At 56.4% G+C, this 19,965-nt stretch overlaps 3 protein-coding genes across 4 annotated transcripts; all 3 read left to right on the top strand.

Moving 5' to 3' along the window:
- The first annotated feature begins 58 nt into the window (after nt 1-58).
- On the top strand, nt 59-5,247 carry LOC147351019 (CMRF35-like molecule 6). The gene is made up of 4 exons (XM_086355238.1): nt 59-596; nt 1,108-1,437; nt 2,346-2,457; nt 3,943-5,247. The coding sequence occupies exons 1-4, from the start codon at nt 536-538 to the stop codon at nt 4,088-4,090; spliced, it is 651 nt and encodes a 216-aa protein (XP_086211364.1). The 5' UTR covers nt 59-535; the 3' UTR covers nt 4,091-5,247.
- A 2,509-nt stretch (nt 5,248-7,756) lies between these two features.
- LOC147351018 (CMRF35-like molecule 6) lies at nt 7,757-11,965 on the top strand. Its single transcript, XM_086355237.1, has 4 exons — nt 7,757-7,839; nt 8,178-8,507; nt 10,250-10,373; nt 11,690-11,965. The coding sequence occupies exons 2-4, from the start codon at nt 8,207-8,209 to the stop codon at nt 11,835-11,837; spliced, it is 573 nt and encodes a 190-aa protein (XP_086211363.1). The 5' UTR covers nt 7,757-7,839; nt 8,178-8,206; the 3' UTR covers nt 11,838-11,965.
- Nucleotides 11,966-14,750: 2,785 nt separating this feature from the next.
- Nucleotides 14,751-19,770, top strand: LOC147351017 (CMRF35-like molecule 6). 2 transcript variants are annotated; one of them, XM_086355235.1, is made up of 4 exons: nt 14,751-15,120; nt 15,632-15,961; nt 16,870-16,981; nt 18,466-19,770. In XM_086355235.1, the coding sequence occupies exons 1-4, from the start codon at nt 15,060-15,062 to the stop codon at nt 18,611-18,613; spliced, it is 651 nt and encodes a 216-aa protein (XP_086211361.1). In that variant the 5' UTR covers nt 14,751-15,059; the 3' UTR covers nt 18,614-19,770. The 2 variants fall into 2 exon arrangements, with proteins under 2 accessions (XP_086211361.1, XP_086211362.1); XM_086355236.1 differs by lacking the exon at nt 15,632-15,961.
- Nucleotides 19,771-19,965: the final 195 nt, after the last annotated feature.

The raw sequence follows: 19,965 nt of genomic DNA, 5'->3' as shown, positions 1-19,965 counted from the left end.
TTGCCGGGGAAGGAAGAGGATTTGGGGTTCTGTAGGGGCAGAGTCTTGTGGTCGCCCAGAGCTGCAGGTGGGGAGACAGTGACCCCTTGGTCACCACCAGGACTGGGGAGGATGGATGAGCATGACATCCACCCTCGGACTTCCCATCCTGACCACAATGAAATGACGCATCGCAGAGGGCGGGGATGTGCCACGGAAGAGGAACCCAGCTTGTGGTTGGGCGTGTGAGACTGAGAGAGGATCTGCTGTGGGTTGGGCGAGGAGTGAGCAGCCTCCCCGATCGAGTGGCCCGGCATGTGTCTAGTCGCTGAACTGAGTGGAGCTGAGGGCAGCGGGCTGGACCAACCGTGTTCCCCTCCCCCTAAGCTTCCTGCCCCCTGCCCCCTGGACCACCTGAGCTGACCTGGGCCGGGACCAGGAAGCAGAGAGGCCCAGAGGAGCAGAAGTGAGGACTGGGAGGGACTCCTTTGAAGAGGCTCAACCTTGTCCCTCTCCTTGGCCTGGCGCTGCTTCAGGTGACATCCCTACTGGGGAAATGACCCCGAGGGGCAGGGCTGGGTGGCTGCCTTCAGCTCTGCTGCTGCTCCAGCTCCCAGGTAGGTGGCTCAGCCCTTCCTGTGGGAGAGGAGGGGGCAGGGCCAGAGCTGGGTCAACAGGGTTGGGGGGGTGGGGGTGGGGCCAGCAGCAGTGGGTGGGGAGAAGGTTCCAGGAGGGGCTGCCGCCTATCTCACCAGCAAGCAGGAGGGTTCAGGGCATGAAGCACGTGAGCCTGGCCCACTGTGCTGGTGGGAGGGGGCGCCTGTGATGGTCACACCTTAATGGTCACAGTCAGGGATGACCTCTTGTGGCACCACAAACACACACACACACACACACACACTCACACACACATGGAGGTTTTCCCATCCTGGGCTCTTCTGTCTCCAAGGACACCCTCTCCTCTGTGAGGAGGGAAGCTCCTCCCTGTCTTCCTCCCCTGGATGTGAGGAAGGCTCCCTTTCTGCCTTGGCCTCCTCCAGACCCCACGGGCCCTTCAGGGACCCGCATCTGGGATTCCTTTGACCCAGGCCCACCTGATGGAGAGCCAGACCCGGTTGTGTTTTCCAGGCTGTTTGTCCCTGAGCGGCCCCCGCAGAGTGACGGGCATCGTGGGGAGATCCCTGAGCGTGGAGTGTCAGTACCAGGAGGAATTCATAAACAATACCAAATACTGGTGCAAACCCCCATGTGTGTTATTGTGGAGGATGGTGGAGACCACAGAGTCAGAGAGAGAAGTGAGGAGGGGCCGCATGTCCATCAGAGACCATCCTGCAAGCCTCACCTTCACAGTGACCTTGGAGAGCCTCAGAGAGGAGGATGCGGGAACGTACCGGTGTGGGATCGATGTGTTATCTATATTTGACCCCATCTTCGAGGTGGAGGTGTCTGTGATCCCAGGTGGCATCCTCCACCCTCACTCCAGCACCAGGCTGGTCACCCGGACCCTCAGGAAGGAAGTGGGACAGAAAGGCTGGGCCAGGATGACCGGGAGGGGGTTGGGCGGTGAGCCTGGCTATGGGTGGTGTCTTGGGCCCATGCTTGTTTGCACACATGCACATCTCTGTCTGTGAGTGGGGCCACCCTAGAGCTACACGTGGACACCGTCAAGGTGGGCATCTTCCTGCTTCACGGGCAGGCGGGCATCCTGCTCTGGGGTCCAGGATGCCTGCTCTCCTCACAAGCGCACGTCCACTCTCAAGGGGCCCGTGTCTCTTTCTGGCCTGTGCAGGGTCCTGCCTATGGGGGGCGCACTCTCACAAGGCCCCACTGCATACAGGCCGGCCTTGACCCCGGGGCCCTGAGGACCTGAGACAGGCCCTACCCTGAGCCCAGGGGTGGGACCTGCTCCAGAGCCCACACCTGCACCAGGCTTCACCACCATCCCCGCTTCCAATACATACCCTGCCCTTGTGCTGGCCCAGAGGCCACCAGTGACCCTCCAGTGTTCTGGAAGGACCTCCTGGGGTTCTGGGGCTTCTCTCGTAACCCCAAGGAAAACGCAAAAAGGAACCCCTACTCTGTCCCTCTTGGGACTCGCCCTGCCCTGCCAGGCTGACCCTCTCTGTCCCTCTTGCTTTCCACTTGGCATTGACCGTGCTCACCTGCCCAGGGTGCATCTGGAGGGGTGGGGGGAGGGGGGCCCAGGGACTGGCCAGGCCTGGGTGAGGCCATGGGGAGCGGTGGACCCCTGACCAGATGGCCGGAGTGACCTTGACTGTGTGAGTCACAGCCACACGGGGACAGAGTGTGGGACGCGGGGAAGGAAACGGGGCCTGTCTTCTGCTTTGCCTGCACCCCTGCTACAGCCACCGGCCCCGAGAGGTCCACGGGCTCCCCAGGCTCTCCCACGACCCTGCCAGTGCCCACCTGGAGCACCGCATCTGCTCAGGAGACCCTCTATCCTGGCCAAGCTCCTCGGTAAGGGCCCACGTCCCAGGACATTGGCACCTGGGTGGTTTCTCCTCTGGGTGAGGGGCCAGGTCGGGGATCTGGGTCTTCCGTCTCCGGGCCCCTCGTTTATTCCCACATCGGACTGTGAAGGTCCTACTACGTGTCTGGGGCTCTGCTGTGGATGCAGTAAGACCACCCAGGCAGGATCCGGCTCCGATGAGAGTTGTGCTGTAAGGGGCAAGTCACGCCCTGGACCAGTCCACACAGAGTTCCTATGTAAATATGGTGGTTTGTGATGAGTACTATGGAGAGATACCAGCCGCTGGGGTTCGGTGAGAGTGTGTGTGGGAAGGTGATTAGATTTGCTATTTCATACATGATAAGCAGGGACGCCTGGCTGAATCATTTGAGGAGACACCTGCAGGATTTGAGGACCCTGGCATTCAGGGTTCCAGGAAGAGAGAAAAGTGAGTGCAAATGTCGCACAGAAGGAGCCTTCAGGACCCCGGCCCAGGGCAGGGAGGAAGCAGGTGCCCTGGGCATTGGTGGCTGCTGCACTCTGTCCCCTGCCTCCCCCCAGCCCTGGTCATTGGTGATCTCCTGTTGAAGGCCCCAGGGTCGGAGGGCGGGGAGAACTAAGGTGGTCATTTATTCATCCATCAACTACCATGCACTTTTTTTTTTACTTTGACTTTTCACCATAAAACTTTTCTAAATTTAATTTTTATTTTGTATTAGATTATAAAGTTTAGGGTACATCACAACTTTTAAAAATTAATCCATTTCTTAATCGGAGGGTAATTGTTTTACAGAATTATATTGGTTTCTGCCGAACACCAACATCTATCAGCCATGATTATTAGAGTATACCAGAGTTTTTAAGTGTTGACCTTTGGAGATCTGTCCTGAGTTGCTTAGTCATGTCCAGTTCTTTGCGACACCGTGGACCGTAGACTAGCAGGCTTCTCTGCCCATGGACTCTTCCAGGCAAGAATACTGGAGTGGGTGCAGTTTCTTACTTCAGAGGATCTTCCTGACCTAGGGATCGAACCCACGTCTCTCAGACCTTGGGTCTTTGGAGGTATCACACTGGTACCAGTTTCTCCCTGTGAATAAAACAGTCCCTTTCTTTTTGGGAAATCTGTTTACAGGAGAGAAGACATCACACAAAAAAGCCTACTACTGATTACTATACCCTGGAAAGGATAACCTCACAAGTGGAGGGCCTTGGAAAAAATCCTTCTCCTGCCCAGATCCCTCAAAGATCCCTGGTCTCCCTCATGTGATTCTCATGGCCACGTCCAGCCTCATGCTCACAGTCCTAATTCTCAAGGGCTATTATTAAGCAGAGAAAAGTGAGCAGAGGGCCTTAGAGTGGGCTGCCCTGTCTGGGGGTGATTCTTACGTGGATGGTCCTGGACTCAGGGCACAGGGACGGGGGTGGGGAGGGACTGAGGGACCAGGGTCCCCACTAAGGATGCTGCTCCCTGTCTGTCCCCGTGTCCCCAACAGGCCCCTGCTGGGCAGCGCCCACTTCCTGCTCCTGGTCTTCCTGAAGGTGCCCCTGTTCCTGGGCATGCTCGGTGCTCTCCTCTGGGTCCACAGGCCTCTGAGGAGCTCTGCGGACCGGCAGAGGCAGTCCATTTACGAGAACCAGTAGCCCCCATGTTCATCGTGTCCTCTTCGATGACGCAGTCTGCCGCAGGATGGAAATGACCTTCTGTCCAGCTGTCCTGTATCACACTCCACCTCTCTCTCAGAACTTCTTTGTAACTTTTTTCCTAGAACATGGTTCTCATAAATCCTAAATGTAACCTACTCAATAGGTTCTTCTGAACTGTAACTACAGATCAACGTTGAGGACAAACCTTCGGGTTAACTCACAGAGCATCGCTCATGTATGGATCTCTCAGGCGCTCTCCCTGAAGTCTTCATCCCCAGGAGTGTGCAAGCCTTCCTTTGGATCTGTTTTGGTGGATCCGAGCAGTTCCATGGTCTCCCCCACCATCTGTGCTACCACAATCCCTCACCTTCCACAGGGCTCGGATCCACCACGGGGAATCTTCCAGTTGCTGAATCAGTTTAATTAATTATGCATTCTGAAGCTCAGGAAATACCAATGCAGAAAATTCATGAGTCCTTTGGGCCCACTGAGACTGAGTTCTGAGTCAAGATTCCATTGTTCACACACCTTCATAAGCCTCCGCTCTGTCTAATGGACCAAAGAGTCATGTTGGGCTTCTCCAATTGGTGTCAGTTCAGAACAGAATCCAGAGTTGCCTGAAAAATTGGTTATTCCCTCCTCATGCCCAGTCAGACTGGTTAGTGTGGTCAGGTCCTTTGTGATGGCTGGTAGAACAGTAAGATTACTCAGTTTATGCAACGTAACAGAGTCCTTCCTTCCTCCTGTTCAAGAGTAACTGAAATCCTTTCCCAGCCCATCATCCAAGGCCTGTGGTTTTAGACCTGGTTCAAGTTTGGAAATAGATTGAGGGGCCATGACTGTTTCCTCTGTTCAATAGCCTAGTCTCTGCTACTGAGAGCAACAAAGAAAGGCTTGAGTCGGCTGCCCACCGATTTCAGTTCAAGGTGTATCATGATGAAATGTGGGCACAAACATCCCGGAAAGGTAGGTTATCGTCATGACTCGTCCATTTGAAGCAGCTGAGCCCGGGGGAATTTCACCAGCTTTTCATTCAGGAAACGTATAGAGATGAACAAAGTAGCAAGCACTAATTCAGGCAATGGTTCCAACCATGAACAAACAGAACAAAATGTTAAAAAAATTTTGCTTGAACATTAAAATTGCTTTCCTGCTCTGGGTCTTTGCTGCTGTGCGGGCTCCTCTGTAGTTGTGGTGTGCAGGATTCCCTGGGTGGTGGTGCCCCGTTTTGTGGAGTGTGGGTTCCAGGGCTCAAGAGCCTCAGTAGTTGGGCTTTCCTCGCTCTAGAGCACAGGCCGATCAGTTGTGGGAAAAGGCTTAGTTGCTCCCTGGCATGTAGGATCTTCCTGGATCCACAGGGATGGACCTGTGTCTCCTGCATCAGCAGGCAGATTCTTTACCACTGAGCCACCTCGGAAGCCCAAGAGCTCGGCTTTATGGCCCTCACATACCAGTGGTTGACCCAGATAATTAACAAACACAAGAATACAGGTATGCAGACATGCAGAAATGTCAAAGTCCAAGGTGAAGAGTATCTTGGAATAACATCAAATCAGGTAAGGTGTTATTGGTGCAGTTGTGAGGGGTGACTTCTCTCAGGCTCCGTGAATGGGGTTGTATTTAACGGAGATCAGAAGAAAGAAATGGAGTGAGCCCTGTGGGCATCTGGAGGAAGAGCCTTTGGGCAAAGGGAAGGCCAGATGAAGATGTCCTGCCATGGGAGCACTTTCGATGGGGATCCAGGGAAGACTAGGGAGCAGACGCCTGCAGGGTCCGGTGGTGGGGTGTTCTCCAAGAATCATGCTCCAGTCCTGTTTCCAGCCTGAGCAGGAAAAGACAGACCAGGACTGGAGAACTTAGTCTTCTGAAACCAGGGGAGACCTGAGAGAGGCGTTCATCGCTGATCCACTCGACAGCCCAGTAGCTGAACTGCAACACGCACATATTGTGGAAAGACTCCGGGCCATGAGGCAGGATGAGGACCCTGCATTCATGGGGTCACAGCCCAGCAGGACGCACACCGGGAACCCCAAATCCCAGGCCTGATGAAAGCCTAGGGGGTGTCATAGGCGCCAAGAGACCATAGATGGGGAGCCAACATAAGCTGGGAGAGTGGATGAGGGTGTCCATTCGCGGATATTGATGGGTCAGGCAGAGGAGCAGGAATTCAAGGGTCTGGACCAGGCCGGAAGTGAGCAGGGCAGCAGCCCGGGGTGGATCTGCAACAGGGTGTTGAGGCCTAATGCTGGGCCTTTGGGTGCTGCCAAGAGCTGTGTGGAGGGAGCCAGTCAGAACACAGGGCTTCTTCCTGGGACAGGCAGGCATCCAGGCCTGCTGTGCACTGGGACGCAGGTCTATTGCCTGTGAGCAGAACTGAGGAGAGTCAGGATCTGCAGGGGAGGAGTGGGAGACCCTGGGGTGTGCAGACCAGCTTGAGAAGCTGGAATAACCTACCCGAGGGCAGGACAGCAGGCCCCCCACCCCCTACCCCTAACCCTCAACCCTACCCTCACCCCCAGCCCAGTGCCCGGGAAAACAGGGCTTAAAGGTCCAGCACGGCACATGAACAAGCCGCATCGGTGAAGGCGTCTGTCTCCTCTCTGCGGGCCGTCCCCTCCCTCGTCTCTGCACCGTGAAGAGGCCCTGCTCATCACGTGCATCCAGGAGAGGCCCAGCAGCCAGTGCCCTGGGGCCCCTGTTGTACAATCACCCCTCTGTGCCACTGGTGGGGGAGGAGGCTGCTCTCAGCCCCAGGACCCCAACTCCTCATCCCTCCACCCAGCGTCTTCTCCTCTGGCCTCCTGTCGGTTCTCAGGCTTTCTCTGGTTCTCAAAGGGGAGTAGACTCTGTCCAGAGGCGGAGCATGAAAAGGTTGGGAACCGCTTTCTGAGTCGAATGTAGGCAGGGAGGGGCCCAAGACCGGGGAAGGCACAGGCCAAGGGATGTGTACCCCGGGGAGAACCAGAGCCAAGGTGGAACATAGGAAGTTGTCTGGGGTCACAGGACAGACTTGCGGGGCAGAAGTGGACTCGGGGGTCCCGCAGGGTGCCTGAGGTCCCAGGTCATGGGGACACAGACCCTGGGTCATCCCCACCAAGGCCAGAGAGGATGGCTGAGCATGGCATCCTCATCCGAGTGTCCATCCTGACCCCAGGGAAATGATGTGCCACAGAAGCTAAGGCCCCGCAGAAGAGGAGCATAGCTGGTGCTGCTGCCGGAGCGTGTGTGAGACCGAGAGAGGACCTGCTGTGCAGGTGGGGAGGGGGCAGCACCCTAGACCGGGGGACCCTGGACGCGTCCAGTCGCTGGATTTAGAGGAGCTGAGGGCAGTGGGTCCAAGCACCTGGACCAGTCGTGCCCCTCCTTCTAAGCTTCCTGCCCTCTGCCCCCTGGACCACCTGAGCTGACCGGGGACGGGACCAGGAAGCAGAGAGGCCCAGAGAAGCAGAAGTGAGGACTGGAAGTGAGTCCTCTGAGAGGCTCCACCCTGTCCCTGCCCGGGGCCTGGCGCTGCTGCAGGTGGCATCCCTGGGGAAATGACCCCAAGGGGCAGGGCCGGGTGGCTGCCTTCAGCTCTGCTGCTGCTCCAGCTCCCAGGTGACTGGCTCAGCCCTTCCTGGGGGAGGGGAGGGGCAGGGCTGGAGCTGGGTGAGTGGGGGGGCCAGCAGCGGGGGACGGGAAGAAGGTTCCAGAAGGGGCTGCCACCTGTCTCAGCAGCGAGCAGGAGGGTTCAGGGCGCGAAGCAGGTGAGCCTGGTCCATTGTGCTGGTGGGAGGGGGCGCCTGTGAGGGTCAAACCTCAACTGTCACAGTCAGAGATGACCTCTTGGGGCACCACACACACACACACACACACACACTCTCACACACACACACACACACACACCCTGAGTTTTCTGTCTCCACGGAACCCTCTCCTCCGTGAGGAGGGACCTCCTTCCCCCTTCTTCCACCCCTGGGTCTGAGGAAGGGCCTGCCTCCTGCCTTGGCCTCCTCCAGACCCCACGGGCCCTCGATGGACCTGCATCCAGGGCTCCCCAGACCCAGACTCACTCGATGGAGCTGGACTCGGTTGTGTTTTACAGGCTGTTTGTCCCTGAGTGGCCCCCGAAGCATGACAGGCATCGTGGGGGGATCCATGAGCGTGGAGTGTCAGTACCAGGAGGCATTCGTGGACAACATCAAATACTGGTGCAAACACCCGTGTGTGTCACCGTGGAAGATTGTGGAGACCAGAGAGTCAGAGAGAGAAGTGAGGAGGGGCCGCGTGTCCATCAGAGACTGTCCTGCAAGCCTCACCTTCACAGTGACCTTGGAGAGCCTCAGAGAGGAGGATGCGGGAACGTACGGATGTGGGATCTATGTGCCACTTTCACGTGACCCCACCTTCCAGGTGGAGGTGTCTGTGATCCCAGGTGAGCCTGAGACGCCAGCTCTAGGGCTGCTGACGTACCTAGGACCCTGACCCTCAGGAAGGACCTGGAGCAGAGGGTGTCGAGGGTCAGTGATCAGGACCCAGGCTCTGAGTGGTCGGCAGGCACACAGCACACGTCCACCTCTGGTTCTTCGAGACCCTCTCTGTGTCCACCCCTGACACACCCTCACACCTGAAGCTCTCCTGGGTGGAAAGGGAGGGGGAGACGCCCTGAATCTGGGGGCCTGCTGCCTTGCCGTCTTCACAAGGGTCAGGTCCACTCTGAAGGTGACCCTGTGTCTCTTCCTGGACTTCTCTGGCCAGCCCTATGGGGCGGGGACCAGCAGGGCCAGCAGGGGGCACTGCAGTGTCGTGGAGGGCTCCTGGGGCCCCAGCCTCGTGGTGGTGGTCCTGGGGGTCTGCAGCAGCCGCGAGAGGGGGGAGGCGGAGTCCCGGAGCCCACGTGGGGCTCTGGATGCTTTGGAGACCCCTCCCGCCTCCAGCCTGACCTTGCCTATCCCTCTTCCTCCGGCACCTGGCACCCGAGGAGGAAACCCAGAGGAGCCCGTTGGGCAGCGAAGGATGAGGAACAGGGCTCTTAGGAGGTGTTGTGGCCCTCAGCGGACCGCCACATGCTGCAAATGAATCTTTACACTTTTCTTTCTTTCTCTTTGGCCGTGCTGGGTCTTGGTTGCTGCACGCGGGCCTTCTCTGGTTGCAGCAAGCAGGGCCTGCTCTTTGCCGTGGCGCTCGGGCTTCTCACTGCGGTGGCTTCTCCTGCTGCGGAGGACGGGCTCTAGAGCCTGGGCTCAGTTGTTGCTCATGCCTAGTGGTGTGTGGGATCTTCCCCGACAAGGCTCGGACCCACGTCCCCTGCATTGGAAGGCAGATTCTCTGCCACTGGACCGCCAGGGAAGCCCCAGTAAGTCTTTAACAGAAGGCTGCTCTGGTTTCCTAAGAACCCAGTCACGATACTGTGTCCATATATTCGCTTTCTCCCCTTGACTTCTTGTTCTGAGGTTGTGCCCGGCTAACCTGAGTTTCTTCCTGTTGGTCGCTGCTTCTCTCTCACGAGGGAGGTTTCCTTTGTATGTTTCTGTTTACAAGAAAGGAACCGAGAGTTACTGGCTCCGCGGGGTGTGTCGGGGAAGGGCTCTGTCCACTTACCTCAGGAGAGGCCACATTTCACGGGGTCCACCAGGTTGATATCTCTCTAGATCTTTCTGGTCACGCCCTCCCATGGAGAGGACTGCCTGGGGCCCTGGGCCTGGCTGACAGGTGACACGGGGTCTCCTGATTCAGCTCAGGCTCAGCTGCAGGACTTTGATCTGAGCTTCGCTCCAGCCACTCCCCTTGCCCGGCACTGTCTGCCCCGTCCCTCTGTGTTAATCCCAAAAGAATACGTGTCACCCCGTTTGTCCCCTGGCAGGGTGGGCCAGGAGGACAGAGGTGTGGCTGTGCCTGGGGGTGACCTGGAGCCAAGTGCCCTCTCCACACTCTCAGATCCCCCGGGGAGCAAGGCCATATGCCTCTGACAGTGCCCACCTGGCCAAGGGGCATCTGGAGAAGGGTAGGGAGGGGGGCCCAAGGTGTTGGTCAGGCCTGGGTGTGCCCGTGAGGGTGGTGGACACAGCACGTCCATCCAGATGTTGTGAGTGACCTTGACTGGGAGTCAGAACCACACTGGGACAGAGGCGGGCCCCCAGGGGGCGAAACGGGGCCTGACTTGTGCTTCTCCCTCAGTCTCTATGACAACCACCGGCCCCAAGAGGTCCACAAGCACCCCAGAGTCTCCCACTACCTTGGCAGTGCCCACCTGGAGCGCCGTGTCCGGGCAGGAGGCCCCTGATCCCAGCCAAGCGCATCGGTAAGGGACCCCCATCCCAGGACATCTCACCTGGGTGATTTCTAGGTGAGACCGGGGAGTAATAGGCAAGTCTCCCTTCACCAAGGACCCTAACTTATTCAACAAATTCTGTAACAAGCAGTAAAGGTCCTACTAAGTGCCTGGAGCTCTCGTTGACTTGGGATCCAGCAGCAAAGCACACAGACACAGTCCTGCCCTGACAGAGCCGTGTTCTAAGTGGCGATTCACACGGTGAGCAGATCGGCACGTCGGTTGTGTAAATACACCATCTACTGATGAGTGCTTGGAGGAAAATGCCACCTGTGGAGGGGCCAGCATGTGTGGGAGGCTGGTGGAGTTTGCTGGTTAAAACACAATGATGAGAGGGCCCCTAATTGATTACAGACGCTTGAATGGAGGCCTGCAGGATCTGGGAGCCAGGCATGCCGGGATCCTCAGAAATGAGGCATCAGGCACAAGGAGGGGCAGGCTGAACAAAAGGCCCCCAGCCGAGGGCAGGGCAGGAACAGAAGCTCTGGGCATTGGTGACCCCTCTATCCCCTGGAGCCCTGGTCATCTGTATCATCTTGCTGAAGAGCCCTGGCCTCTGAGGGTGCAGAGCTGAGGGGATCACTCTTTCATCAGCCAAGGACTTTGAAGGACTGGAGCTTTGGAGACCCTGGGCAGGTCCCGGCTGCTCACTGAATAAGACAGAACAGTCCCTGCACTCAAGGCGGCTGTGCTCTATTGGCTAACAGACATCAACCAAGTCTCCCTAGTGTTGGGTTCTATACCCTAGACTGCAAAACCCCACCTGAGGAGCGTGTTAGTTGTTTCAGTCCTGTCTGACTCTTTGCGACCCCCACGGACTGTAGCCCACCAGGTTCCTCTGTCCATGGGATTCTCCAGGCAGGAATACTGGAGTGGGTATCCATTCTCTTCTTGAGGGGATCTTCCTGAGCCAGGGATCGAACCTGGGTCTCTCCTGCATCGTAGGCAGATTCTCTGCCCTCTGAGCTGCTGGGGAAGCCCCCATGAGGAGGGCACAAATAGAAATCCTCCTAATGCCCAGGTCCCCCTTGGATCTCCAGTCTCCCTCACATGATTCTCATGGCGGCATCCACTCTTATGTCCACAGTCCTAAGTCTCAGGGGCAATTCTTGAGATCAGGGTCCAGAAGTCCTTCAGGTGAGGCTGCTCTGTGTTGGGTTGATCCTTGTATAGATTCTTGTAGCCACAGAATCTGTGAGGGCAATGTGGACGCGGGGCAAGCAAGGTGGAGACACCAGGGCCTCCCCGAGGATGCTGCTCACTCTCCGTCCCCGTGTCCTCCACAGGCCCCTGCTGGGCAGCGTCCACTTCCTGCTCCTGGTCTTCCTGAAGGTACCCCTGCTCCTGGGCATGCTGGGTGCTGCCCTCTGGGTCAACAGGCCTCTGAGGAGCTCTGCGGACAGGCAGAGTCAGTCCATTTACGAGAACTGGTAGCCCCCATGTTCATCGTGTCCTCTTCGATGATGCAGTCGGACCACTGGATGGAAGTGACCTTCTGTCCGTCTGTCCTGTATCACCCTCTACCTCTCTTTCAGAATACTGTGTTTGTGGATTTCCTTGTAGCTTTCTTTCCTTGCCCATGATTCTCTAAAACCAAAAGCATACCTCCTCAATAGGTGCTTCTGAACTGTACCCACAGGTCAATATCGAGTACAGAGCTTCCAGCTCATCCGCGGAGCATCGTTCATGCACTGAACTCTCAGGCGCTCTCTCTGCAGTCTTCAAACCCCAGGAGTGTGGGAATCTTGCTTTTGGGTCTGTTTTGATGGATCCAGGCAGTTCCATGGTTTCCCACATGATCCATGCTACCATAATCACCCACCCTCCACAGGTCTCGGATCCATCGTGGGGAATCTTCCAGTTGCTGAGTGTGTCTATTTAAGTATGCATTCTGAAGCTCAGGAAATAAATAGCAATGCAGAGATTTGATGGTCCAGGGGGCCAGCATGCATGGGACCTGAATCCAAACTCCATTCTGCACGAACCTCCACACCCCACTGTCCTGTCTAATGGACCAAAGGGCCATGTTGGGTTTCTCCAATTGGTGTGAATTCAGAACAGAATCCACCATTGCATGGAAAATCAGCTTATTCCCCTCCCCATGCCCAGTCAAACTGGTTAGTGTGTTTAGGTCCTTTGTGGATGGCTGGTAGAAGAATAACAGTACAGAATTTATGCAACCATCACAGAATCCTTCCTTCCTCCTGTTCAAAGGTAACTCAAGCCCCACCCTCACCCCATCATTCAAGGCCCATGGTGGTAGACCTGGTTCAAGTTTTTAAATCAATGAGGGGGCAGGGGTGAGTCTTCTAGTCAATAGCTTAATCTCCATGACTTGTAGAGACAAACACCTGGGTAGGCTGCCCACAGTTTTGGTTCAAACTGCATCGTGATGAACTTGCCGGCAGCAAAGATCTCTGAGAGGCAGGTTATCATCTTGACTCATCCATCTGAAGCAGCCAGGGCCTGGGGACTTGCAGCCACTTTTCATGCAGCAAATATATGGGGAGAGGACCAAAGTAGTAACCACTAACCTAGGCGTTGCTTCCAACCATGATTAAACAGAAGACAGAGCCCAGCTTTTGGTGCTCACATTCCAGTTGGTGGACAGAGAGAAAACAGGCACAATAGCCAGGTATGCAGACATGCAGATGTCCAGGTCCACACTGAAGAGTATCTTGTAGTAAAGTAAGACAAGAGGAGGTGCTGTTGGTGAGACAGCAAGGGATGAGTCCTATCAGCCTCGTGAAGAGGGTGATATTTAACAAGTCCAGAAGAAAGTAATGCAGTGAGCCCTGTGGGCGCCTGGAAGAAGAGCCCTCAGCAAAGGGAACTTCAGGTGCAAACGTCCTGCCTTGGGAGCATTTTCTAAGCGGATCCAGGGATGAGCAGGGGGCAGATCCTTGCAGGGTCCACTGGAGCCATGTTCTCCAAGATCATGGTCCAGTCGTGTTCACCAGCCTGAGTAGAAAAAGGAAAACCAGGATTGGAGAACCTAGTTTCCTGAGAGCAGGGGAGTCCTGAGAGAGGAATTCAGTCAGTGATCCCTTAGCTGAATTGCCACAGGCTATGCTGGAAAGACACTGGGCTTCAGGCAAGATGGGGACCATCAACTCGTGGGGCCACAGCCCAGATGGAGACACACAGGGAGCCACAAATCCCAGGAGATAAATCCAAGAGGGGGTTCAAATGGTCCAACAGGACACATAACAAGAGCACCAACCTAAGCTAGGAGGGTCAAGGAAGCTGTAGAGTCAAGGGTGTTAGCTGTGGGTCAGCGTGGGGAGAGTGGCAGCCTGGGGGTGGAGCTGGAGTCAGGATGAGGTGGCTGAGTTCTGGGCCTTGGCGTGCTGCCATGAGCTGTGGGAGAGACCTGGTCAGAACACGGGGCTTCATCTGGAGATGGGCAGGGGTCAGGGGGGTGATCGGTGATCGATCAAGCAGAGTGAGCCGGCTCTACTGCATGCCTCCAGCTGCGCACTGGGACCCAGGTCTAGTGCCCGTGCCCGCGAACTGGGGAGAGTCAAGACCCGCATGGGAGGAATGGGGGACCCTGGTTTCTGAGACAATCTTGAGAAGCTGAAAAAACCTACCCGAGGGCAGGACTGCAGTTCCCCCGTTACCCCGTCCCACTGCCCAGGAAGATTTGACTTGCTGGCTCTGCACGTCACGTGAGCATGCCACTGTGAGTGAGGATGGGCAGTCTGTCTCCTCTCTGCGGGTCGTCCCCTCCCTCATCTCTGCACCATCAAGAGGCCCCTGCTCATCACGTGGATCCAGAGAGGCCCCAGCAGCCCATGCCCTCGCCCACCCGCTCTGTGCCACTGATGGGGGAGGAGGCTCCCCTCAGCCCCCAGTTCCCCAGCTTCTCATCCCTCCACCCAGCGTCCTCTCCCCTGGCCTCCATTTCAGCCTCTCTCTGCTTCTCAAAGGGGAGTAGACTCTGCCCAGAGGCGGAGCATGAAGAAGGGTTCTTGGAGGCTTGGGAACCGCTGTTATGTGTGTGATGTGGGCAGCGAGGGGCCCAAGAGGGGGGAAGCCACAGCCTGAGGGATGTGTACCCTGAGGGGAACCAGAGCCAAGGTGGGACGTAGGAAGTTGCCTGGGGTCACAGGGCAGAATTGCCGGGGAAGGAAGAGGATTTGGGGTTCTGTGGGGGCAGAGTCTTGTGGTCGCCCAGAGCTGCAGGTGGGGAGACAGTGACCCCTTGGTCACCACCAGGACTGGGGAGGATGGATGAGCATGACATCCACCCTCGGACTTCCCATCCTGACCACAATGAAATGACGCATCGCAGAGGGCGGGGATGTGCCACGGAAGAGGAACCCAGCTTGTGGTTGGGCGTGTGAGACTGAGAGAGGATCTGCTGTGGGTTGGGCGAGGAGTGAGCAGCCTCCCCGATCGAGTGGCCCGGCACGTGTCTAGTCGCTGAACTGAGTGGAGCTGAGGGCAGCGGGCTGGACCAACCGTGTTCCCCTCCCCCTAAGCTTCCTGCCCCCTGCCCCCTGGACCACCTGAGCTGACCTGGGCCGGGACCAGGAAGCAGAGAGGCCCAGAGGAGCAGAAGTGAGGACTGGGAGGGACTCCTTTGAAGAGGCTCAACCTTGTCCCTCTCCTTGGCCTGGCGCTGCTTCAGGTGACATCCCTACTGGGGAAATGACCCCGAGGGGCAGGGCTGGGTGGCTGCCTTCAGCTCTGCTGCTGCTCCAGCTCCCAGGTAGGTGGCTCAGCCCTTCCTGTGGGAGAGGAGGGGGCAGGGCCGGAGCTGGGTCAACAGGGTTGGGGGGGTGGGGGTGGGGCCAGCAGCAGTGGGTGGGGAGAAGGTTCCAGGAGGGGCTGCCGCCTATCTCACCAGCAAGCAGGAGGGTTCAGGGCATGAAGCACGTGAGCCTGGCCCACTGTGCTGGTGGGAGGGGGCGCCTGTGATGGTCACACCTTAATGGTCACAGTCAGGGATGACCTCTTGTGGCACCACAAACACACACACACACACACACACACTCACACACACATGGAGGTTTTCCCATCCTGGGCTCTTCTGTCTCCAAGGACACCCTCTCCTCTGTGAGGAGGGAAGCTCCTCCCTGTCTTCCTCCCCTGGATGTGAGGAAGGCTCCCTTTCTGCCTTGGCCTCCTCCAGACCCCACGGGCCCTTCAGGGACCCGCATCTGGGATTCCTTTGACCCAGGCCCACCTGATGGAGAGCCAGACCCGGTTGTGTTTTCCAGGCTGTTTGTCCCTGAGCGGCCCCCGCAGAGTGACGGGCATCGTGGGGAGATCCCTGAGCGTGGAGTGTCAGTACCAGGAGGAATTCATAAACAATACCAAATACTGGTGCAAACCCCCATGTGTGTTATTGTGGAGGATGGTGGAGACCACAGAGTCAGAGAGAGAAGTGAGGAGGGGCCGCATGTCCATCAGAGACCATCCTGCAAGCCTCACCTTCACAGTGACCTTGGAGAGCCTCAGAGAGGAGGATGCGGGAACGTACCGGTGTGGGATCGATGTGTTATCTATATTTGACCCCATCTTCGAGGTGGAGGTGTCTGTGATCCCAGGTGGCATCCTCCACCCTCACTCCAGCACAAGGCTGGTCACCCGGACCCTCAGGAAGGAAGTGGGACAGAAAGGCTGGGCCAGGATGACCGGGAGGGGGTTGGGCGGTGAGCCTGGCTATGGGTGGTGTCTTGGGCCCATGCTTGTTTGCACACATGCACATCTCTGTCTGTGAGTGGGGCCACCCTAGAGCTACACGTGGACACCGTCAAGGTGGGCATCTTCCTGCTTCACGGGCAGGCGGGCATCCTGCTCTGGGGTCCAGGATGCCTGCTCTCCTCACAAGCGCACGTCCACTCTCAAGGGGCCCGTGTCTCTTTCTGGCCTGTGCAGGGTCCTGCCTATGGGGGGCGCACTCTCACAAGGCCCCACTGTATACAGGCCGGCCTTGACCCCGGGGCCCTGAGGACCTGAGACAGGCCCTACCCTGAGCCCAGGGGTGGGACCTGCTCCAGAGCCCGCACCTGCACCAGGCTTCACCACCATCCCCGCTTCCAATACATACCCTGCCCTTGTGCTGGCCCAGAGGCCACCAGTGACCCTCCAGTGTTCTGGAAGGACCTCCTGGGGTTCTGGGGCTTCTCTCGTAACCCCAAGGAAAACGCAAAAAGGAGCCCCTACTCTGTCCCTCTTGGGACTCGCCCTGCCCTGCCAGGCTGACCCTCTCTGTCCCTCTTGCTTTCCACTTGGCATTGACCGTGCTCACCTGCCCAGGGTGCATCTGGAGGGGTGGGGGGAGGGGGGCCCAGGGACTGGCCAGGCCTGGGTGAGGCCATGGGGAGCGGTGGACCCCTGACCAGATGGCCGGAGTGACCTTGACTGTGTGAGTCACAGCCACACGGGGACAGAGTGTGGGACGCGGAGAAGGAAGCGGGGCCTGTCTTCTGCTTTGCCTGCACCCCTGCTACAGCCACCGGCCCCGAGAGGTCCACGGGCTCCCCAGGCTCTCCCACGACCCTGCCAGTGCCCACCTGGAGCACCGCATCTGCTCAGGAGACCCTCTATCCCGGCCAAGCTCCTCGGTAAGGGCCCACGTCCCAGGACATTGGCACCTGGGTGGTTTCTCCTCTGGGTGAGGGGCCAGGTCGGGGATCTGGGTCTTCCGTCTCCGGGCCCCTCGTTTATTCCCACATCGGACTGTGAAGGTCCTACTACGTGCCTGGGGCTCTGCTGTGGATGCAGTAAGACCACCCAGGCAGGATCCGGCTCCGATGAGAGTTGTGCTGTAAGGGGCAAGTCACGCCCTGGACCAGTCCACACAGAGTTCCTATGTAAATATGGTGGTTTGTGATGAGTACTATGGAGAGATACCAGCCGCTGGGGTTCGGTGAGAGTGTGTGTGGGAAGGTGATTAGATTTGCTATTTCATACATGATAAGCAGGGACGCCTGGCTGAATCATTTGAGGAGACACCTGCAGGATTTGAGGACCCTGGCATTCAGGGTTCCAGGAAGAGAGAAAAGTGAGTGCAAATGTCGCACAGAAGGAGCCTTCAGGACCCCGGCCCAGGGCAGGGAGGAAGCAGGTGCCCTGGGCATTGGTGGCTGCTGCACTCTGTCCCCTGCCTCCCCCCAGCCCTGGTCATTGGTGATCTCCTGTTGAAGGCCCCAGGGTCGGAGGGCGGGGAGAACTAAGGTGGTCATTTATTCATCCATCAACTACCATGCACTTTTTTTTTTACTTTGACTTTTCACCATAAAACTTTTCTAAATTTAATTTTTATTTTGTATTAGATTATAAGGTTTAGGGTACATCACAACTTTTAAAAATTAATTCATTTCTTAATCGGAGGGTAATTGTTTTACAGAATTATATTGGTTTCTGCCGAACACCAACATCTATCAGCCATGATTATTAGAGTATACCAGAGTTTTTAAGTGTTGACCTTTGGAGATCTGTCCTGAGTTGCTTAGTCATGTCCAGTTCTTTGCGACACCGTGGACCGTAGACTAGCAGGCTTCTCTGCCCATGGACTCTTCCAGGCAAGAATACTGGAGTGGGTGCAGTTTCTTACTTCAGAGGATCTTCCTGACCTAGGGATCGAACCCACGTCTCTCAGACCTTGGGTCTTTGGAGGTATCACACTGGTACCAGTTTCTCCCTGTGAATAAAACAGTCCCTTTCTTTTTGGGAAATCTGTTTACAGGAGAGAAGACATCACACAAAAAAGCCTACTACTGATTACTATACCCTGGAAAGGATAACCTCACAAGTGGAGGGCCTTGGAAAAAATCCTTCTCCTGCCCAGATCCCTCAAAGATCCCTGGTCTCCCTCATGTGATTCTCATGGCCACGTCCAGCCTCATGCTCACAGTCCTAATTCTCAAGGGCTATTATTAAGCAGAGAAAAGTGAGCAGAGGGCCTTAGAGTGGGCTGCCCTGTCTGGGGGTGATGCTTACGTGGATGGTCCTGGACTCAGGGCACAGGGACGGGGGTGGGGAGGGACTGAGGGACCAGGGTCCCCACTAAGGGTGCTGCTCCCTGTCTGTCCCGTGTCCCCAACAGGCCCCTGCTGGGCAGCGCCCACTGCCTGCTCCTGGTCTTCCTGAAGGTGCCCCTGTTCCTGGGCATGCTCGGTGCTCTCCTCTGGGTCCACAGGCCTCTGAGGAGCTCTGCGGACCGGCAGAGGCAGTCCATTTACGAGAACCAGTAGCCCCCATGTTCATCGCGTCCTCTTCGATGATGCAGTCTGCCGCAGGATGGAAATGACCTTCTGTCCAGCTGTCCTGTATCACACTCCACCTCTCTCTCAGAACTTCTTTGTAACTTTTTTCCTAGAACATGGTTCTCATAAATCCTAAATGTAACCTACTCAATAGGTTCTTCTGAACTGTAACTACAGATCAACGTTGAGGACATACCTTCGGGTTAACTCACAGAGCATCGCTCATGTATGGATCTCTCAGGCGCTCTCCCTGAAGTCTTCATCCCCAGGAGTGTGCAAGCCTTCCTTTGGATCTGTTTTGGTGGATCCGAGCAGTTCCATGGTCTCCCCCACCATCTGTGCTACCACAATCCCTCACCTTCCACAGGGCTCGGATCCACCACGGGGAATCTTCCAGTTGCTGAATCAGTTTAATTAATTATGCATTCTGAAGCTCAGGAAATACCAATGCAGAAAATTCATGAGTCCTTTGGGCCCACTGAGACTGAGTTCTGAGTCAAGATTCCATTGTTCACATACCTTCATAAGCCTCCGCTCTGTCTAATGGACCAAAGAGTCATGTTGGGCTTCTCCAATTGGTGTCAGTTCAGAACAGAATCCAGAGTTGCCTGAAAAATTGGTTATTCCCTCCTCATGCCCAGTCAGACTGGTTAGTGTGGTCAGGTCCTTTGTGATGGCTGGTAGAACAGTAAGATTACTCAGTTTATGCAACGTAACAGAGTCCTTCCTTCCTCCTGTTCAAGAGTAACTGAAATCCTTTCCCAGCCCATCATCCAAGGCCTGTGGTTTTAGACCTGGTTCAAGTTTGGAAATAGATTGAGGGGCCATGACTGTTTCCTCTGTTCAATAGCCTAGTCTCTGCTACTGAGAGCAACAAAGAAAGGCTTGAGTCGGCTGCCCACCGATTTCAGTTCAAGGTGTATCATGATGAAATGTGGGCACAAACATCCCGGAAAGGTAGGTTATCGTCATGACTCGTCCATTTGAAGCAGCTGAGCCCGGGGGAATTTCACCAGCTTTTCATTCAGGAAACGTATAGAGATGAACAAAGTAGCAAGCACTAATTCAGGCAATGGTTCCAACCATGAACAAACAGAACAAAATGTTAAAAAAATTTTGCTTGAACATTAAAATTGCTTTCCTGCTCTGGGTCTTTGCTGCTGTGCGGGCTCCTCTGTAGTTGTGGTGTGCAGGATTCCCTGGGTGGTGGTGCCCCGTTTTGTGGAGTGTGGGTTCCAGGGCTCAAGAGCCTCAGTAGTTGGGCTTTCCTCGCTCTAGAGCACAGGCCGATCAGTTGTGGGAAAAGGCTTAGTTGCTCCCTGGCATGTAGGATCTTCCTG

Source organism: Bos grunniens, chromosome 19 (assembly GCF_055505025.1).
Source record: "Bos grunniens cultivar Pamir isolate PY7600 chromosome 19, Bosgru_T2T1.0, whole genome shotgun sequence".
Lineage (NCBI taxonomy): Eukaryota > Metazoa > Chordata > Mammalia > Artiodactyla > Bovidae > Bos > Bos grunniens.
The sequence above is the reverse complement of the archived record's forward strand: the minus strand, read 5'-3'. Positions and strand labels throughout refer to the sequence as shown.